This window comes from Narcine bancroftii, chromosome 5 (genome assembly GCF_036971445.1).
Source record: "Narcine bancroftii isolate sNarBan1 chromosome 5, sNarBan1.hap1, whole genome shotgun sequence".
NCBI lineage: Eukaryota > Metazoa > Chordata > Chondrichthyes > Torpediniformes > Narcinidae > Narcine > Narcine bancroftii.
The window spans coordinates 208,516,740-208,537,320 of NC_091473.1; the positions used below are offsets into that span (position 1 = coordinate 208,516,740).

At 48.9% G+C, this 20,581-nt stretch overlaps 1 protein-coding gene across 1 annotated transcript in view; it reads right to left on the reverse strand.

Moving 5' to 3' along the window:
• The window catches only part of LOC138762900 (protein-glutamine gamma-glutamyltransferase K-like), a 34,544-nt gene extending 14,430 nt beyond the window's left edge, over nucleotides 1-20,114 (reverse strand). Inside the window, exons 1-3 of the mRNA XM_069936414.1 lie at nucleotides 18,994-20,114; nucleotides 17,441-17,632; nucleotides 16,457-16,690 (exon numbers count right to left, since the gene is read on the reverse strand). Of these exons, the coding sequence (XP_069792515.1) occupies nucleotides 16,457-16,690; nucleotides 17,441-17,632; nucleotides 18,994-19,183 (616 nt within the window). The 5' untranslated portion in view covers nucleotides 19,184-20,114. The remainder of the gene's footprint in view (nucleotides 1-16,456; nucleotides 16,691-17,440; nucleotides 17,633-18,993) is intronic.
• Between the last annotated feature and the right edge of the window lie 467 nt (nucleotides 20,115-20,581).

A 20,581-nucleotide genomic window follows, 5' to 3' on the forward strand; every position in this document is an offset into this window, starting at 1 on the left:
CGTTCCTGTAATTTGTTCTAAAGAATTCCCAAGACCTATCTAAAATGGTTTTACTTCCGGACATTCCCAAAAATGTTCCAATTTCTTGACCGTGGTGTGAGATATAATTGATGTAATAAGTTATACTGAACCAGTCCACATCCCACATTTCTTGTATTTGTCACTCTATCTTTATATTGTTTTTTTCCAATTCTGTTCATCTATCTGTCCCTGTAAATCTTCTTCCCATCTTAATCTAAAAATTCCCTTATTAAAAAAAATCAAATTTACTATTAAATGTGCAAAGCCTAATTTCCATGAGGTGGGGCCCCTACATAGATCATTATCATAATGAACTAAGGTATCCGGTGCTCCGCTGTCTGGTTCCTGGTTGTCTTTGGCCCCATTCCCATGTATCTTTTATTAATATTTGTATTGGGGTGTGGTTTAGATTGTAAGGGGTTTGTTCCCTTTTTTGGAATTGATATTAGATATATTTTAAGTTTAATTGAGAATAAATACTGAATGTATTTTAGAAAGGAAAGAAATTCTTCGAGGATTGTAAATTCCTCTTTTTTTAGGTAACGGAAATTTTATGACCTTTGTATTTTCTAACAAAGTATCTGTGATAACCTCGATGTTAATAATCTTGTTTTTCATGGGGTACAATTGCCCCAAATGTTCACTGCCGCTGAATGGTATGTTTGTTTTAAAAAAAGTCAAAACAACTTACATACAGTAGGAAAACCGGAGAATGCAACCCTGCAGCAAAAGTCAGGCCCTTATGTGCCAAACTATTATTCTGGCCCATCTCACTGACCTGCGCCCAGACCATATTCCCTCCGTGTCCATCCCATTCATGTACCTGACCAAATTTTTCTTAAAAATCAAACCCGCATTCACGACTTCAGCCAGCAGCTCGTTCCACATTCTCTTGGTCAGTGGTTTTCAAACTGCCTCCCCAAACTCAAGGTGGTATGTGAGTGGAAAGAAAAAGTTTGAAAACCACTGGTTTAATCATCCCTCGTTGATTCATTATGTGCACAGTTTCAGAACTCCAAAGGAAATGGGTCAATGACAATTTTTCTCAAGCAAAATATTTCAGTAACAATTGGGTCTAGAGAAGTGATTCTCAACCTTCCCTTTCCACTCACATCCCACCTTAAGTAATCCCTTACTAATCACAGAGGATGGCAAAGGGAATACTTAAGATGGAATGCGAGTCTGGGGGGCAGTTTGAGAACCACTGCTCTGTGAAGAAGTACCCCTCCCCCAATGATTCTATAAACATTTCCCTTTTCACCCTTAACCCCTAGTTCTTGTCTCAGCGGGACGAGCCTGCTTGCATCTAATCTAACTGCACCCTTTGGTAATTTTGTACATCAAATCGCCCCGCCCTCCTCTGTCTAAAAGGCAATGAATCTACCAAAAAAGGATAGCTATTCACAGTAATCCCAATTCCAAAAAAAATAGTGACTCATGAATAGTGCAGACAATCCTTTTGTGGTGTCCCTCATTAGTGTAAAGAGGGGGGAGGGTGGGGGGGAAGGTGTTCAAGAGCCTGAGAGCTGTTGGAAATAATAAACTGTTTTTCAACCTGGTCCTCTGCCTGAAGGTAGCAGTAACCCCTTTTAAACTGCAGCACCTAGGTCGCCCTCCTGTGGCCCAGGCGTGATTCCTGGGGCAAAGGTGCTGGAAGCACCGTTCAAATCACAGGGTGATTTAAGGGGGGGATCTCACCCCCGCAATGACACATCACGCACTCACCGGACGTACTGATGGATGTTCAGATGCTAGCTGTCCGGTCACACAACTATGTCACCGGAATAAGCGGGCCACCCATTTCCCTATTCAAATCACCTGTGGATGTAACCTAGGTAAGTTCAACGGGGATCCATGACTACTTCTGAGGTAGGTCAGGGACCAGGTTGGACCCTTTCTAACAGCCGCGTAACTGGGGCTCTAACTGGGCAAATGTTAACCCCATTTTAGAAAGCAGCTTGAAAGGGCCAAGTGAGAAGATGTTGTGACCAGGGTGATGGGGCTGCTTCATGACATTCACTGCCTTCTTGAGGCAATGTATCACATTAGCCGCTTTCAGGTTCATTCTCCGTCAAGAATGTAGCTGCAGAAGCGGATTCAGACCTGTGGAATGGTCTTTCAGGTGGCAGCGCTAAAAAGCGCAACACTGTCCCTTCCGGACGACAGGGCTGGGGCGTCCGGCGTGGGACGTCAGGGCTGGAGTAGCCGGCGCGGGACTACAGAGCTGGGGCAACCGGTGGGGGCAGGAGGAGGGGGGCTGTCAGGCACACGCCAGCTGATAGTCATCCCCTTCATGGCCACTTTCAGGCGGCTGCATTCAGGTTCCGGGGGGGGGGACACTTCATTGTTCTGGCGATTATCCCTCCTGGAGGAGGGTTAGAAAGTGCGCCTGGGAGGCATCTCCTGCACTTTCAGGTGGCCTCCCGATAGCCATATAGGGGTAGAATATGCGGCTTTACATCGAGGTATTCTGGCCACCTGAAGGTGTGGAATAGATGGGGGTCAGAGCCTGTGATGGACCTGGCGACGTTTGTGCTTCTGTGTTCCTGGACATTCAAATTCTCAACCCAAGTTGCAATGCAACTAGTCAGAACACTTTCCACAGTGCAGCTGGAGAAGTCTGGTGCAGAATTCACCGGCCTGCCCAACCTCCTGAAATCAGGCAGCAGCCCGTAAGAATTTCAGTGCATGTCAATAAACTCGTTATCATTATTTGGTGGAACCTCCAGGAACTTCTGCAGGATGGGAAACAACGCAAGTGCCACCTTCGAGGCCTAAGGATTCAGGTGCCGGAATCTTGCAGCACCGGTTTTCCCTCCAGGTTTTAGTTCGATCTGCGGAGATGATTTCCCCCTGTGCTATTTTCTTCTTTGAAGGGGTGGTCGGTAATACACGGAGAGGACTTAATGAAAGGATTGGAGAAAGTTGTAAAACCTGGACTGAACTTTTAGGAATGGGGAGGGGAAAGGAGAGAAAGCTAGACGACTAGTAAAACCAGGAATTGATCTGATTTTAATGGATCTGATGGAAATGGAGTGCAAAGAGGAAACCTGTAAAACCAGGACCAGATCTAAGGCATAGATTGCAAGCAGGGAACCTGTAAAACCAGGATTGGATCTTGGGAATGGAGTGCAAGGTAGAAACTGGTAAAACCTGGACTGGATTCAGGAAACAAAGGGGAAGGGGAAAACCAGTGAAAGCAGGACTGGCTACACCAATTGAAATGAAGTGTCTGTCATTGCAGGAGTGGGTGTGATAAATGAAATAATAAGTAAAATCTGAATTGGATATATCGGAACTGAGTAAAGGAGTTGGGGGTAAACAAGTAAATCCTGGACTAAATGTTACACACAAACATGCTGGAGAAACTCAGCTGGTCATGCTGCACCCATAGGAAGTAAAGGGTAACTAATGATTCGGACCTGGGGCCTTTGTCAAGCTATAACCTGGACTGAACACGAGGACTGGAATGAAGGAGCCATCAGTAAAACCTGGATGAGTGTGGGCATACAACTGAGATATGCCAGTAAAACCTGGACTGGATTAGTGGAACAGGGTGAGGGGAGTATATCCTGGAATGCATAAAGGACTGTAAAGGACTGTGAGTAAAACCCAGTCTGGAATCAGCAATTGGAGACACCAGTAAACCTGGACTGTATCCAGGGTGACTGGATGAAAGATTCTTGCCTGCAAAACGGGCGATGAATCTGTGAATTTTGGGGGTGGGGGTGGTATCAGAGCTTGAAAACCCTGGAAATGGAGTGGAAGGCAAAACAGTGAAATCAGAATTGGATCCATGGATTCGAACGAAGGGGTTGTTAGCAAGACCTGGACTGGATCTAGTAATTGGAATGGGAGGATGACAGTAAAACCTGGGCTGGATCTCTGATGTTTGGAGCAGGAGTTCAAATGATGAGACCACAATTTCAATCCTGTCCCAGGGAATATATGAAGCAAGGGCTAGGGTGTTTCTCTTTCTTTCTTTGGCTTGGCTTCGCGGACGAAGATTTATGGAGGGGGTAAAAAGTCCACGTCAGCTGCAGGCTCGTTTGTGGCTGACCAGTCCGATGCGGGACAGGCAGACACGATTGCAGCGGTTGCAAGGGAAAATTGGTTGGTTGGGGTTGGGTGTTGGGTTTTTCCTCCTTTGCCTTTTGTCAGTGAGGTGGGCTCTGCGGTCTTCTTCAAAGGAGGCTGCTGCCCGCCAAACTGTGAGGCGCCAAGATGCACGGTTTGAGGCGTTATCAGCCCACTGGCGGTGGTCAATGTGGCAGGCACCAAGAGATTTCTTTAGGCAGTCCTTGTACCTTTTCTTTGGTGCACCTCTGTCACGGTGGCCAGTGGAGAGCTCGCCATATAATACGATCTTGGGAAGGCGATGGTCCTCCATTCTGGAGACGTGACCCATCCAGCGCAGCTGGATCTTCAGCAGCGTGGACTCGATGCTGTCGACCTCTGCCATCTCGAGTACCTCGACGTTAGGGGTGTGAGCGCTCCAATGGATGTTGAGGATGGAGCGGAGACAACGCTGGTGGAAGCGTTCTAGGAGCCGTAGGTGGTGCCGGTAGAGGACCCATGATTCGGAGCCGAACAGGAGTGTGGGTATGACAACGGCTCTGTATACGCTTATCTTTGTGAGGTTTTTCAGTTGGTTGTTTTTCCAGACTCTTTTGTGTAGTCTTCCAAAGGCGCTATTTGCACTGGAGAATGAGAAGTGACTTAATTGAGGTGCATAGGATTATGACGGCCTTCGATAGGGTGGGCTGTCAACTCCTTTAAGAAAAGTGGAGAAATGTTTAGGGGAGACATCAGAAGGTAGGCTTTATTTTTAAACACGGTAGTGGGTGCCTGCAATGCATCGCCAGGGGTGGTGGTGGAGGCTGGCAACATGGGGCTCACGACTACAATGCCAGATTCCGTTCTAACAGAATCATGATTTGTGTGATGATTCAACAGCAGTTGGCTTCATTTGCAACAACAATGAGTCAGCTGATAGAGAGGAGGTTGGGAAGGGAAGGTTGAGAACCACTGCTCTAGACCCAATTGTTACTGAAATATTTTGCTTGAGAAAAATTGTCATTGGCCCATTTCCTTTGGAGTTATGAAACCGTGCACATAACGAGTCAATGAGGGACGATTAAAACAGTGGCTTTCAAACTATTTCTTTCCCCCCACAGACCACTTTAAGCAATCCCTTACTAATCACAGAGCCCCACTGGCATAGGGATTACTTAACGTGGTATGCGAGTGGAAAGGAAAAGGTTGAGAACCAGTGCTCTAGTTCATTAATGTATATCACCAAGAACAACGGACCCAGTACAGATCTTTGAGGCACACCACTAGTCACCGGCCTCCAACCTGACAAACAGTTCTCCACCACCACTCTCTGTGGATTGTGTGGCAGTGTGGTCCACTGCCAGGTTCAACATATGGAGTCATGTGATAACATATCTGAAGTGGGGACATTCAAAAGACTCTTGGAGTCTTTACACATGGAGGCAAGAAAAATGGAGGGATGTGGGTGTGAGGAAGGGAAGGATTGTGGAGTTGGTTTACATAGGGTGGTACATTGTGGGCTGAAGGGCCTGCATTGTGCTAACCAAAATATTCCACAGTGTAACTCGCTGAAAAACAGTAAAATCTGGATTTGGATCCATGGAATGGAATGAAGGGCTGTCATTAAATGGTCTAGCCATTGGAATGGATGGATGTCTGTAAAGACTGGAAAGGATCTGTGGTGTTTGGAATAGGAGTCTGAACAAAGATACTATCATTTCAACCCTGTTCCACAGAAGAGACAAACTTTGAAGCTGCTGTGGGACCTTGAAGGTTGTATTGAGAATCCAACCTCCAATGAGCTCCAGGACCAAGACTGAATGGTCCAATCCCCCAAACAGGTTCAGCTTGTCCGGCGTGGAATCGTTTCCACAGATCATCAATGATAGAAGCCCTTTCTGGTCCCCTACACCCTCCCTATCTCTGTAACCTCCCTCCTATACCTGACACCCCTCCCTGTCTCTGTAACCTCCTCCGGTCCCCTACACCCCTTCCTGTCTCTGTAACCCCCTCCTATCCCTGACCCCCCCTCCCTGTCTCTGTAACCTCTTCTAGCCCCCAACACCCCTCCCTGCTTCTGTAATCCCCCACCGGACCCCTACACCTCTCCTTGTCTCTGTAACCCCTCTGGTCCCCTATACCCCTCTCTGTCACTGTAACACCCTCTGACCCACACACCCCTCCCTATCTCCATAATCCCATCTGTTCCCATTAGGACAGGCTCTCTATTCTGCGGGATGAGCTGGCATCAAGGAGCAGTGATTTTCCAACACCTGTCCCTTAGGCAACATGCCTGTTGCCATGGTTGCTGGCACACACATCAGGGAAACATGAACTCTCCACTCCCAGTCTCAGCGTAATGCCTTCCCAGTCGGCACAGCCTTCAGGAGAATGCAGGGAGAGGGGGCGAGAGAGGGAGCACAATGTCGATGAATGTGAGGTTATCTACTTTGGGAGGACACTTTGTGGACTGGACTAGAACACGTGCTGCCCAGCAGAACGACACGGAAACATGCTGGAGAAACTCAGCAGGTCGTGCAGCACAGGAAGTAAAGGGTAACCAGAGGGCGGTACGGTTGGTGTTGCGGTTAGCACCATACCTTTACAGCGCCAGTGATCGGGACTGGGGTTCAAATCCCACGCAGTCTGTAAGGAGTTAGTACGTTCTCCCCGTGTCTGTGTGCGTTTTCCTCCCACTGTTCAAAACGTACCAGGGGTGTAGGCTAATGGGGTGTAAATTGGGAGGCCTGGACTCGAGAGCCAAAATTTATTTTTAAATGTGAACATTTTGCAAGGATGTTGCCTGGATTAAGGAGCAGGCCTTATGAAAACATGTTGTGTGAACTCGGCCTTTTCTCCTTGGAGCGGCGGGTGGCGAGAGGTGACCTGATAGAGGCTATGATTGTGTAGCCAGCCAGAGGCCTTTTCCCCAGGGCTGAAATGGTTGCCACAAGAGGACTCGGAATTAAGGTGTTGGGGAGTAGGGACAGAGGAAATGTCAGGGGTACCTTTTTAATGCAGAGAGTGGTGGGTGCGTGGAATGGGATGCAGGAAATGGTAGTGGATCCGCATATGTTAGGGTCCTTTAAGAGACTTTTGGATGGATACATGGGGCCTAGTAATTTCTATGGTGGGGACATGTTCAGCACAACCTTGTGGGCCTGAATTTCGCTGTAAGTTTTCTATATTGCCAAACGTTTTGGGCCTGGGCTCTTCGTGAAAGTATAAGCATGAAGCAGGCAGGTGACAGAATTAAAAGGAGGGGCAGGGCAAGGAAAGGAGGAAGGGAGGGGTATGGAGAGGAGCGCGGAGTACCAGGTCATCGGTGAATTCAGGTGGGAGGTTAGAAGAGGATAAAAGGTTGAGTGAACTTGGTGTTGCAGTGATGGAGGTCCTAATGGAGGTGAACAAAACGATGAGAGGTATTGATCGTGCGGATGGCCGGAACCCCGGGGGCTAAAATGGTAAACACAAGGGGATATAGTTTTAAGGTGCTTGGGAGGAACCCCAGGGGGGCGGGGGGTGAGAAATGTCAGAAGTAAGTTTTTCTGCACAGTGCGGTGGGTACATGGAGGGCGCTGCCACCATTGGTGGTGGGGGGGAGGGTCTTTTAAGAGACCATTAGATATCGGTAGGTGGATGGAGCAGAGACAAATGGAAGGTTATGCAGACAGGAAATTCTCAGGGGTATTGGGCTGGCACAACACTCTGGGCTGAAGAGCCTGGACGGCACTAGATTTCCATGTTCTAGGAAATTGGAGGGGGGGTGGTGGTAGAGGGAAGGGAAGGGGTGGGGAGTTGGAAGAAAGGAGATGAGGAAAGAGGGAGACTCAGCAGAGGGCAGGATTATGAGTAACTGGAGGTCAATGTTAATGCCGTCCAGTTAGAGGGCACCCAGACGGGAATAGAAGGTGTTATTGCTCCAGTTTGCGGGTGGCCTCGGCTTGGCCGGGGGGGGCGTGGGAACGTGGTGCAGAACTGAAATAGTTCAAGATTGGGAAAACCGGCATGGAACCAGAGGGCACTTGCGGAAACTTTGCGGGTGCAGGAGACGGTAACTTGGGATGTGGGCCCTTCATTGATGGAGGGATTGATTTGAAGAGTAGGAAGATCCTGCTGTAGGTGTACAGGTGAGGCCACCCCTGGGGTACTGTGTTGTCTCACACTGAGACTCAGCGTTGAGTGGGTAAACTCAACGCTGGAGAAACTCCGTGGGTCAAACAGCATGATATAAAGGTTCCTAACCAGGGTCGAGCCCTTCATCAAGGTACGGGCAAAAATGCCTTGGGAGGGATTGCAGAGGAGGTTAACCAGGTGAGGAAGGGATATACAAGTTGGCACAACACTGAGGGCCAAAGGGACTGTCCTGTGATGTATTGTTCTATAAGGGGGTCAGCCTGGAGATTGAGCTGCCTGGGACTATACACATTGAAGAAAGAGAGGGGATCTTATAGAGACATGTGCAACGTTGGATAAGGTAGAGGTAGGCAGGTGGGTGGGGCCAGAACTGGGGCCATGGCTCGGGATTCGGGGAGTAGCTTTGGTACAGAGACAAGGAGGAACTACTTCTCCTGGAGAGGAGGGGAATTCTCTGCCTGAGGAACCTTGCAGCGAATGGGAGTCGGAGTGAGAGATGGGTGGTTGAAGTGAGTGAGAGTGGCCAAGGTTTGAGTGGAGCTGAGTCTTTGGCCAGAAGAGGCTTGAAACTAAGGTAAGATTCTGGTGGCAGTTCATTATTATTTTATCCTTTGACCGTCAATTAGAATAGTCAGAATGGCAACAGGATGAGCAGAGTGTTCACCTTCTGAGGTCTGGGATTTATCAGCCTGAGGGGCATCAAATTGCAGTTCATTACAGGCCATGTTCAGGAACCGGAGATGAGCTCGATGACCTCTGCAGAATGCGGGAATCACAGGGAAGCAGTCACGCTGAGGCTTGCAGGAGGCAGGAACCTGGGTAACTATCAGAAGAGGGAAATGCAAAGGCAAGCAGGCAGGCGGTGCATGGGTCCCCTGTGGCCGTTCCCCTCAATAATAAATGTACCGCTTTGGATACTGTTGGGGGGGGGGGGAAGGGAGGGAATGAACCAGCAGGACAAAGCTGCAGTGACCTGATCTCTGGCCCTGTGGATAAAAGGGAAGAGAGGAGAAAGGGAGAGCAGGAGAGATAGGGGACTGAGGAGCAGGCAGGAGATTCTTTCAGCACAAAAGAGACAACCAGACGGTTTGTCACCTTCCAGCTGCCAGGGTCGGAGACGTCTTGGATTGGGCTTTTGGCATTCTGATAATGGAGGGTGAGCAGCCTAAAGACATGGGGTGGAAAAAGGAGGCGGGCCCAAAGAGAGAATGCAGGGAGCCAGGTAGAAAGCTGAGAGACAAACCCTCGAGGCTAGTAACCTCAGCACTGCTGCCTGTGCCTCGCGCCAGTGAGAAGATTAGAATGATGGGCAGACGAATGTGTGCACATAGAGTTTGGGCAGGGTTTCATCTTTCTGCATCATCTGGGGAAGGCCCAGTCTGTACAGAAAGGACGGGCTGCACCTGAAACTGTAAGGAGACCAATATCCTGGCAGAGTGGTTTGCATGAGGGTTTAAATTAGTTTAGCAGGGGGATGGGAAACAGGGCGAGAGGGCTGAGAATAGAGCAGATGGTGGATGCAATGCATGGTGGGGTTGTGAGGAAGGAGAGGCGGGTGAGCTCTTGCCAGCACACCCCGTCAACAGGTTGGATCCTGCCAGCACAAAAAATCAACCGTGGTTAACAAAGGAAAGAAAGTAGAGTATAAAATTGAAGGTGCAGGTGTACAAAGCTGCAAAGAGCAGTGGGAAAATGGAAGATTGGGATAACTTTAAGAGACAACAAGGGGTTACAAAGCGGGTAATAAGTACTCGAGATGGCAGAGGTCGACAGCATCGAGTCCACGCTGCTGAAGATCCAGCTGCGCTGGATGGGTCACGTCTCCAGAATGGAGGACCATCGCCTTCCCAAGATCGTGTTATATGGCGAGCTCTCCACTGGCCACCGTGACAGAGGTACACCAAAGAAAAGGTACAAGGACTGCCTAAAGAAATCTCTTGGTGCCTGCCACATTGACCACTGCCAGTGGGCTGATAACGCCTCAAACCGTGCATCTTGGCGCCTCACAGTTTGGCGGGCAGCAACCTCCTTTGAAGAAGACCGCAGAGCCCACCTCACTGACAAAAGGCAAAGGAGGAAAAACCCAACACCCAACCCCAACCAACCAATTTTCCCTTGCAACCGCTGCAATCGTGTCTGCCTGTCCCGCATCGGACTTGTCAGCCACAAACGAGCCTGCAGCTGACGTGGACTTTTTACCCCCTCCATAAATCTTCGTCCGCGAAGCCAAGCCAAAGAAAGAATAAGAAATGGGGAAAAAGGATTTTGAAAGTAAATTGGCACAAAATATAAAAACAGAAAGCAAAAAATGTTATAAATATATAAAATGGAAGAGGGTGGTCAGAGTTAACACAGGACCCTTGGAGGATGAGAAAGGAAAACTGGTAGCAAAAAAATGAGGAAATGGCCGAGGCATTGAACAAATATTTTGTGTCAGTCTTCACGGTGGAAGACATGTCCAGCATGCCCGAGTGCGGAGTTAAGGATGCAAATGTTGGGGAGGGCCTTGGTAAAATAGTTGTTACAAAGGAAGTAGTGATGGAGAAACTAATGGGACTAAAGCCAGACAAATAACTTGGTCCTGATGATATGCATCCAAGGGTTCTGAAGGAAATGGCAGAAGTTATAGTTGATGCATTGGTGATCATATACCAAAATTCCTTGGATTCTCGGCAGGTCCCAGCAGACTGAAAGACAGCAAATGTCATGCCACTTTTTAAGAAGGGATGTAGGCAGAAGACTGGAAATTATCGGCCAATCAGCTTGACGTCTGTAGTTGGAAAAATGCTTGAAGCCGTGATTAAAGATGAAATAGTGAAACTTTTGGAACATAAGGGTTCAATCAGGCAGACGGAGCATGGTTTTAGAGAAGGAAGATCTTGTTTGACAAACTTGTTAGGATTCTTTGAGGATATAATGGGTGCAGTGGATAGAGGGGAACAGGTTGATGTTGTATATTTGGATTTCCAGAAAGCGTTTGATAAGGTGCCGCACAAGAGACTTATCAGTAAGTTACAGGAAAGTGGAGTCCGGGGAAGTATATTGGCCTGGATTGAAAATTGGTTGACTGACAGGAGGCAGAGAGTCGAGATAAGTGGGAGTTTTTCAGGTTGGCAGAGAGTGGTAAGTGGGGTGCCGCAGGGGTCAGTGCTAAGCCCACAACTGTTCATCATTTACATTGATGACTTGGAGGAGGGGACAAAATGTGGTGTAGCCAAGATTGCGGATGACACCAAATTGAGTGGAAGAGCAAATTGTAATGAGGATGTGGAGAGTCTGCAGAGGGATATAGTTAAGCTGGATGAGTGGGCAAAGGTCTGGCAGATGGAGTATAATGTTAGTAAGTGTGAGGTTATCCACTTTGGCAAGAAAAATAAAAGAGCTGAATATTATTTATAGGGTGGAAAACTACAGCATGCTGTTGTGCAGAGGGACTTGGGAGTGCTTGTGCATGAATCACAAAAAGTTAGGTTGCAGGTGCAGCAGGTTATTAAGAAGGCAAATGGAATGTTGGCCTTCATCGCTAGAGGAATTGAATTCAGGAGTAGGGAGGTAATGTTGCAACTGTATAAGGTACTGGTGAGACTGCACCTGAAGTACTGTGTCCAGTTCTGGTCTCCATATTTGAGGAAGGATATACTGGCTTTGGAGACAGTCCAGAGGAGGTTTACTAGGTTGATCCCTGGGATGAAGGGGTTGACTTATGATGAAAGATTAAATCGTCTAGGATTGTATTCGCTCGAGTTCAGAAGAATGAGAGGAGATCTTATAGAAACATATAGGATTATGAAGGGTATGGATAGGATAGATGTAGGAAGGATTTTTGAGCTGGCCGGGGAAACTAAAGCGAGAGGACACAGTCTCAAGATTCGGGGGAGTAGATTTAGGACAGAGATGAGGAAAAATAGTTGTTCCCAGAGAGTAGTGAATGTTTGGAATTCTCTAACCAGGGAAGTGGTTGGCTGCCTCATTAAACATATTTAAAATTCGGTTAGATAAATTTTTACATGATAGAGGAATTAGGGGATATGGGGAGAAGGCAGGTAGGTGGAGTTAGGTCATAAATTAGATCAGCCATGATCTTATTGAATGGCGGAGCAGGCTCGATGGGCCATTTTTGGCCTACTCCTATTCCCTATGTTCCTATGTAAACCCCCCCCCCCACTTCCCCTCCCTGCCCCTGTCAACAGGTCAGTCTCTGCCTCCCTCTAATTCACTCCTCCCCCCCAGACATACGTTCTGACACCAACCCTGTACTGAGTCAGTGTGGATGAGTCAGAAACAGGAAGGGAGTGATCACTCTATTGGGAGTAGTCTATGTGCCCCCAAATAGCCCCCTGGACACTGAGGAACAGATAAATAGACAGCTGGTGCAAAAATACCAGGGTTGTTGTTGTGGGAGACTTCAAAGTCTCCTGACAGGCACCTCCTGACTGCAAGAAGGTTAGAAGGGGCAGAATCTATCAGGGATGCCCAAGAAGGATTCCTGACACAGCATGTGGACAATTCAACTAAGGTCATAGTGGATCTAGTACTGGGTAATGAACCTGGTCAGGTGACAGCCCTTTCTCACTGAGGGAGTATTTCAGTGACAGTGACCATAACTTCCTGAAATTTAGCACAGCTATAGACAAGGACAGAAGTGAACAAAATGAAGGGCTAATTACAATGGGATAAGGCAGGAGCTGAAGACAGTAAATTGGGAACAGATGATCTTGGGGAATAGCACAGAAGTAATGTGGAGGATGTTTAGTGACCATTTGCATGGGGCTCTGGATAGGTTTGTCCCACCAAGACTGGGAAAAGATGGTAGGAAACAGGAACCATGGATGACGAAGGAGGTAAGACAGCTAGTTAAGGGACAGATGCTAGGATTGGAGGTATTGTGGACAGCGAGGAAGGTTTTCGAAGCTTGCAGAGGGATCTGGGCCCACTGGAAAAATGGGCTGAACAATGGCGGATGGAACTTAATGCAGTCAAGGGCAAGGTGTTGCATTTTGCAAGGCCAAACCAAGAAAGGATGTGCACGATAAATGGTCAGGCACTGAGGAGTGCAGTAGAGCAGAGGGATCTGAGAATACAGATACATAATTCCATGAAAGTGGTGACATAAGTGGATAGGGTTGTGAAGAGAGCTTTTGGCACATTGGCCTTCATCAATCAAAGTATTGAATACATTAGCTGTGATGTTCTATTAAAGCTGTATAAGACATTGGTGAGGCCAAATTTGGAATATTGTGTGCAGTTTTAGTCACCTAACTACAGGAAAGATATCAATAAGATAGAAAGAATATAGAGAAGATTTACTAGTGTGACAGAGTATATAGATTTGTTTTTGGGAGATAAACTGGGAAAGGTTTGTTAGAATAGGTCACTTACAAACACTTTAAAACAGATCTTATTTGAAATACTGGAGCTCTGCTAATGCTAGACATATCAACTCCACAGCTTTTGCAAGAGCTTTGGAGAGTGTTGTTTTTCAAAAGGCAACAGATGAGAGATCTTGTTGGAGATCTTGTTGGAGCCGCAGATTGTCTGGAAGAGAGCTTGCGGTTCTAAGAGAGTCATGTGGTTTTGCAAGCAGAGAAAGTCAAACAGGCTTTCTCTCAGAGAGAGACAGACAGAGATCACTTGTACAGTGTTACAGCCAGCAGAGGCAGCTGGGACTGGAACAGCACAAGCTGGCAAGCTAGCCTGGTCAAAGGCTTGTGGTTCATGCAAGAGGAGAGGACTGGCTGTCTAATGGTTCACTTGGAATAAGCGAAACAAAAAGGAACTCTGAGGTGACCTGAAACAAAGAGGTTATCATCTGGAAAACCCTGAGGGGGAAAGTTTTGTCAGCAAGTTACTGAGGTGACTGATGGAAGTACATCAGTTGTGGATGTCCTGGAACAACACACATCTCTCTCGGAAAACCGACAAGAATTTTCCTGAGCGGTTACCATTTACCTTTCAAGCACCAAACCCTGGAGAACTTTATAAATGTTAAATTCTGTGCACAGTATAAGAATTGCCTGCAACCAGTGAACTTGGAGGAATGAGAAGTGAGATTGGACTGTGAACTTACACACACATTACATACACGTGCGCTTAGAATTAGAAGAGGGTTAAGTTAGGTTAGTTATGTGATTCTCTTTTCATGTTTAAAGATAATTAAAAGCAATTTTTGTTTAAGTAACCATTTGTCTTGGTGAATATCTATTGCTGCTGGGTTTTGGGGTCTTCTGGGCTCATAACAACTTGGATGTTGCCCAGACTTCAGAAACTGAGTTATAAGGAAAGGTTAAACAGATTAGGACTTTATTCCCTGGACTGTAGAAGAAGGAGGGAAGATTTGATATTTAAAATTATGAGGGGAAGAGACAGAGTAAATGTAAAAAGGCTTTTTTTCCATTGAGGGTAGGTAAAATACAAACTAGAGGACATGGATTAAGGGTGAATGGGGAAAAGTTTAAGGGAAACAAAGAGTGGAGGGAGTGTTGACAAGCTTCCAATTGAAGAGGTGAACGCAGGCTCAATTTTAATACTTAAGGGGAATTTAGCCAGGTACATGGATGGGAAAGGTATGAGGTCGATGGACTGGGTGCAGGTCAGTGGGACTAGGCAAAGAAATGGTTCAGGACAGACTAGAAGAAGCTGTTCCTGTGTTGAAATGTTCTATGGTTCTAAGAAGGAAGGCCTAATGAGAATTATGTGATAGCCAGGAAGGAACTGAAGAAAGGACTGAGGAGAGGAAGAAGGAGGCATGAGAATGCCTTGGCAAGTTGGATTAATGAAAACCCCACGGCAATCTATGTTACACTACAGCAAAGAAACAGGCCTCTTCGGCCCTTCTAAGTCTGTGCTGAACCATTTTGTTTTGCCTAGTCCCACTGACCTGCACCTCCACACCTTTCCCTTCCATGTACCTGTCCAAATTTCTCTTAAATGTTCAAATTGAGTCTGCGTTCACCACCTTTGCTGGCAGCTCGTTCCACACCCCCACCACTCTCTGTATGAAGAGGTTTCCCCTTAAACTTTAGGACAAAAGGATCACAAGAGTAGAAGTATAAATGTATATTTATAATATATGAATTATATATAAAATTAAAATATAAATAAATGAAGCTTCAGGATAAAGGAGGCAATGTGTGCCTGGAGGCAGAGGAGGTAGGGGAGGTCCTAAATGAGTAGTTTGCTTCAGTGTTCAGCAGAGAGGGGGGATCTTGAATAATGTGAGGTCTGTATAAAACAAATTTATGTGCTGGTGCAAGGTGAGGTTAAGAAAGAGGACGTGCAGAATCTTCGTGAAACACTAGGATTGACTAGTCCCCAGGACCGGAGATAAGATTAGCCCCAGGTTACTACAGAAAGCGAGGGGAGAGATTGCTGGGGCAATGATCTTTATGTCCTCCCTGGCCTTAGGGGATGTGCCGGAAGATTGGAGAATTGCAAATGTAGTCCCTTATTTAAGGAAGGCAATGGGGAGAATCCTGGAAATTATAGACCAGTGAGTCTGACATCAGTGGTGTGCGAAGTATTGGAGAGGATTCTTCTGGACAGCATTTCCAAGCCTTGAGGGAAGCCTAGTCTGCTCTGGAATAATCAGGAGAACTTTGTGAAGGGCAGGTCATGCATCACTGATCGAACTGACTTTTTTTGAGGAAGGAACAAGAGAAATTGATGAAGGCAGGGCAGTTCATGTGCAGTATGTGGATTTTAGTAAGGCAATTGACAAGGTCCCCCAAGATAGACTCATTCTGTGGGATGTATGGAACCTTGGCTGTGGAGATTCAGAACTGACTTGCCTCCAGAAAGCAGAGGATAGTAGTAGATGGAACATATTCTGCCCAAATGTCAGTGACTACTGGAGCTATACAGGGATCTGTTCTGGGGCCTCTGATTATTATAAATGACACTCCTTCCCTCTCCTCTTCTCTCTCCCTCCCCTTCCCTTTCCATCTCATTCCCTCCTCTCTCCATCTCATCTCCCTCCTCTCCCCTTCACTCAATCCTCACCCCCTCCCTCCCTCCTCTCCCCTTCACTCAATCCTCACCCCCTCCCTCCCTCCTCTCCCCTTCACTCAATCCTCACCCCCTCCCTCCCTCCTCTCCCCTACGATGTGCTCTCCTTTCCCTCCCTTCCTCATTCTTTCTCTCCCTTTCCCTTTCTCTCTCTCTTGTTCACAACCGCCCTCTGGTCTGAGGTTGCTGATCAGAGGGGCGAGGCGCCAGCGAAGCTCACTGTATGTGGAATCCCTACCTGGACACCAGGGATTGAACAGGACGTAGACACTGGACTCCTGGAGCTCACTGCCAAGGGAGAGGGAGAGACGGTATCTCCCTATGGGGCAGTCCGGAGGGACCTGCACCAGGAGGTGGAGGGTGCGATCCTGGGCTGGCTCCTCGGATAGGAGCAGAGCCCACTCTCCCTGAGGCGCCTCCTCCACTAGTAGTACCCTCACCAGCGTCCCCTTCGCCACTTGGGGATTGTTACCTAGTGGGAGAGGGGAGAAGGGGTGAGCGGAGAATCGAATAGCTGTCCCATGGTTCGGATTCTCCAATCCCTCCCCCCCCCCACAACAATGCAGGAAGAGGGGAGGGGAGAGAGGGGGAGGTGGGAGAGAGGGAAGGAATGCCACGGGAGGAGGTAGAGGAGTGGGGGAGAGGGAAGGAGGGAGGAGAGGTGGAAGGAGATTGGAGGAGGCAGGGAGGGAAGAGGGGGAAGGAAGAGGGGAGGGAGGGAGGGAAAGAGGGCAGAGACAGTGGGAGAGAGGGACAAGGGGAAAGGAGCAATTGCCACATTAGGGAAGGGGCGAGGAGGAAGAACTCCCCCCCAACCAAGATCACTTGGGTGGGCCACCTGTGGGACCTTGCAGTAGACCAGTGGAACCACCCAAGGCCGTCACCCTCCGCGTCCCAGGACAGATGGAGCCTCAGCTCCCCCCTACCTCCCATCCCACACTCACCTCCCCCCTCCTCCTCTCCCTCCCTCTTCTACTGCTCCCTTTCCCTCCTTCTCTTCTCCTTCCACCTCCCCCTCCCCACCTCCCCTTCCCCCCACCTCCCCCTTATACCTCACCCTCCCCTTCCTCCCTTCCGCTCCCCAACCTCTTCTCCTGCACCCTTTCCCTCTCCCCTCCACCTCCCCCCTCCTCCCACCTCTCCCTCTCCTTCCACCTCCCCCCTTCCATCTCTGCCCCCACACCTTCTTCAGACCGTTCCCCAGGCAGATGCTGGAACTTACCCAGGCGTAGTTCCAGCAGCAAGTGGTGGACATGTGGGTTGAACGGCTGACTGAGGGAGAGCTCCAGGTGGAAGGGAAACCCCCGACGCACAATCAGCCCCTCCTCCTCAAAGTCCTGGGTGTGATGCATTTTCTTGTTAATGTCCTGTCTCCCCGTCCGGAGGTCCAGGGACATGATCAGTTGTCTGGTGTCTGTCAGGGAGAAGGGGGAAGAGTGAATGGCTGGAGAAAGGAAGGGAGAAAAGGTGGTAGAGGGAGGGAGGGAGGGAGAGAGAGAGAGAGAGATGGGGAGGAGGGGTGAGATGAGGAGGGGATAGAGAGAAAGGGAAGGAGAGGGGTGAGAGAGAGGGAGGGAGAGAGAGGGGTCAGAGGAAAAGGAGACAGGATAGAGAAGGGATGACAGAGGAGGGATGATGGAGGGGGAGAGGGAGAGGGAGGGGAAGGGGAGAGATGGAGGAGAGCAGAGAGGGGTGAGAGAGAGAGAGGTCCCCCATGAGAGACTCATTCAGAATGTAATAAGGCATGGGATCCATGGAACATTGGCTATGGATAAAACATTGGCTTGTAGGAAGAAAGCAGAGAGTAGTGTAGAAAGGATTCTGCCTGGAGGTCAGTGACTAGTGGAGTGCTACAGAGATCTGTTCTGGGACCTCTGCTCTTGGTGATTTTTATAAATGACATGGATGAAGAGACGGAAGGATGGGTCAGTAAGTTTGCGGATGACACGAAGATTGGAGGAATTGTGGATGAAGCTGAAGGTTGTTGAAGGTTACAAGAGGATATACACAGGATACAGAGTTGAGCAGAGAAGTGGCAGATGGAGTCCAATCCAGGTAAGTGTGAGGTGAAGAGATGAGAGGTCATGTAGCAACTCTACAAATCTCTGGTGAGAATCCCCTTGGAGAATTGTGTTCGGTTCTGGTCATCTCACTACAGGAGGGAGGTGGAGGGCTGGTGAAAACGAGGGAAAACAAGAGTGATGGAGGCAAGGTCAGCAGAGCTGAGACTTCTTGCTTTCAAGCATAAAAGGATGAGAGGAGACTTGATAGAGGTCGACAAGATTAGAAAGGCATCAATAGGCTGGACAGCCAGCGCCTGTTTCCCAGGGCAGGATCAGCAAACACCAGAGGACGTGGGTACAAAGTGAAGGGAGGGAAGTTTAGGGGAGACATCAGGGATACGTTTTTTGAGAGATTTGTGAATGCCTTGCTGGGGATGGTGGTGGAGGCTGGAACATTAGGGGCATTTAAGACACTCTTGACAGGCATATGGACGGAAGAAAAATAAGAGGGCTACGAAGTTCGGAGGGTTTAAAATTTTTGTTGGAATATATAGGTCAGCATAACATCGAGGGCCAAAGGACCTGTACTATGCTGCAATGTTTAATGTTCTAGAGGGGGGAAAGAGAGAGAGGAGGAGAAGGGGGACAGATGGGGTGGTTTTGAGATCCACGGACCTGCGTCCGCCACCCGCGCGGCTAGACGATATCCCACCTCCCGAACCCCCCAACCCTTTCACCCCCCCCCCCCCGCGTCACCCTCGCTCTCCCGCACCTTCCACCGCCGGCGGACTCTCCTCCAGCCCGCGGCTCACGTCGTAGCTCTCGCTTCCTTTCCCGGCGCACGGGCAACATTTTCGCCACCAAAGAGGGCACCGCAGCTGGGCTCCCGCATCCTTCTCCAGACTGGGGACGGGGCCAATCGCCGCCTCCGGCCTTCTCCCCACGTCCGTCCCGAGAGACATCGGAACCGTTCCCGAGCTCGCAGGAAAGATGGATGGATGGACGGATAGATCTGAGAGAGAGAGAGAGAGATCTGTTCGTTCCAACGATCAGCTCCAGCTGGTCTCTCTCTCTTTCTCTCTCTCCGGCCCCAAGAACTGTCTGCAAAACCTTTCCCAACAGCACCCTTCTGTCTCCGGTTTATCTCCACCAACTTTCTAAACGGGAGAAGGAGAGCAAAGGAAGATTCCGCTTGAAACTTCTCAAAACTGCAGAATTTCTCCAATTTTTGCCGAACTTTGCAGATCTCTTCAAAACTTTTCTCAAAATATTGCGGAACTCCAAGCAGTAACTTTTGTCTCACTTTTGGAGAGAGAGATTGATTTCCACGCTCTGTTGCACCAGTCGCACTGCGTTAACAACAGATTCCTGTTCCAGACATAAATATTTCTGATTTTCTTTTTCAGCCAAAGGGCACAGAGAGAAACGGTCCTTGTAAACGAAAATCTGTCTGGCCGCAATGGCTACGCGCTCTCTCTCTCTCTCTCTAAACACTGAAGCTCACAGCGAACCTACGACTGGGACAGTGACAGAGCCCCTACTGACAGGGACAGCGTCTGCTCGAACTGTGGGCCTGACCTTGCGAGTTTCGGGGCGTGGCAGGAGAAGGGGAGGGGAGAGACAGGGGGATAGAGAGGGAAGGAGGGGAAGGAAGGGAGGAGGACAGGGGTCAGAGAGAAGGTGGGGAGAGGCAGAGAGTATGGAGGAGAGGGGGAGTAGGAACAGAGAGAGAGGAGAGGGGTAAGGGGTGGAACAGGTAAGATTAGGGAAGAGAGAGAAAAGGGAAGGGAGGCAGCAGGGGAGAGAGGGGAGCAGACGGGATGAATAAGATTGGGGAAAGAGAGAAGGAATGAGGAGTGAGGAACGATGGGAGGAGGGAAGAGAGGGAGTGGAGGGATGAGAGTGGATGGAGAGGGAGGGGAGAGAAATAGGATGAGCTCGAGAGAGAGAGGGGGATATGGGGACAGGAGAGGGTTTTTGAGACAGGAAGGGGCGTGGGGACTGGAGGGGGTAACAGAGACAGGGAGTGGTGTGAGAGTGGGGAGTGTTTGATCATCTTTAATGAATGGAGAATGCTCTCGGTCTCGCCCCTCCCTTCACCTGGACTCGCTCTGATGTAAGAAATGTTCGTCAGTGGATATTCACTCATCCTCAGACAGAGAGAGACTTTCAGAAAAAAAATCTGTTCGCGGCGTTTTGGACCAGCCCTGGGAGTGGGTGGCTGGGGGCAGGTGGAGGGAAAGAAGAGGGTGAGGCAGTGACTCGGAGAGAGAGAGAAAGATTGGAAGAGAGATGGGTCTGTGGTGGCGAGATAGGTGGAGAGGGAAGAGAACATGGTGGGGAGGGAGGGGAGTGTGGTG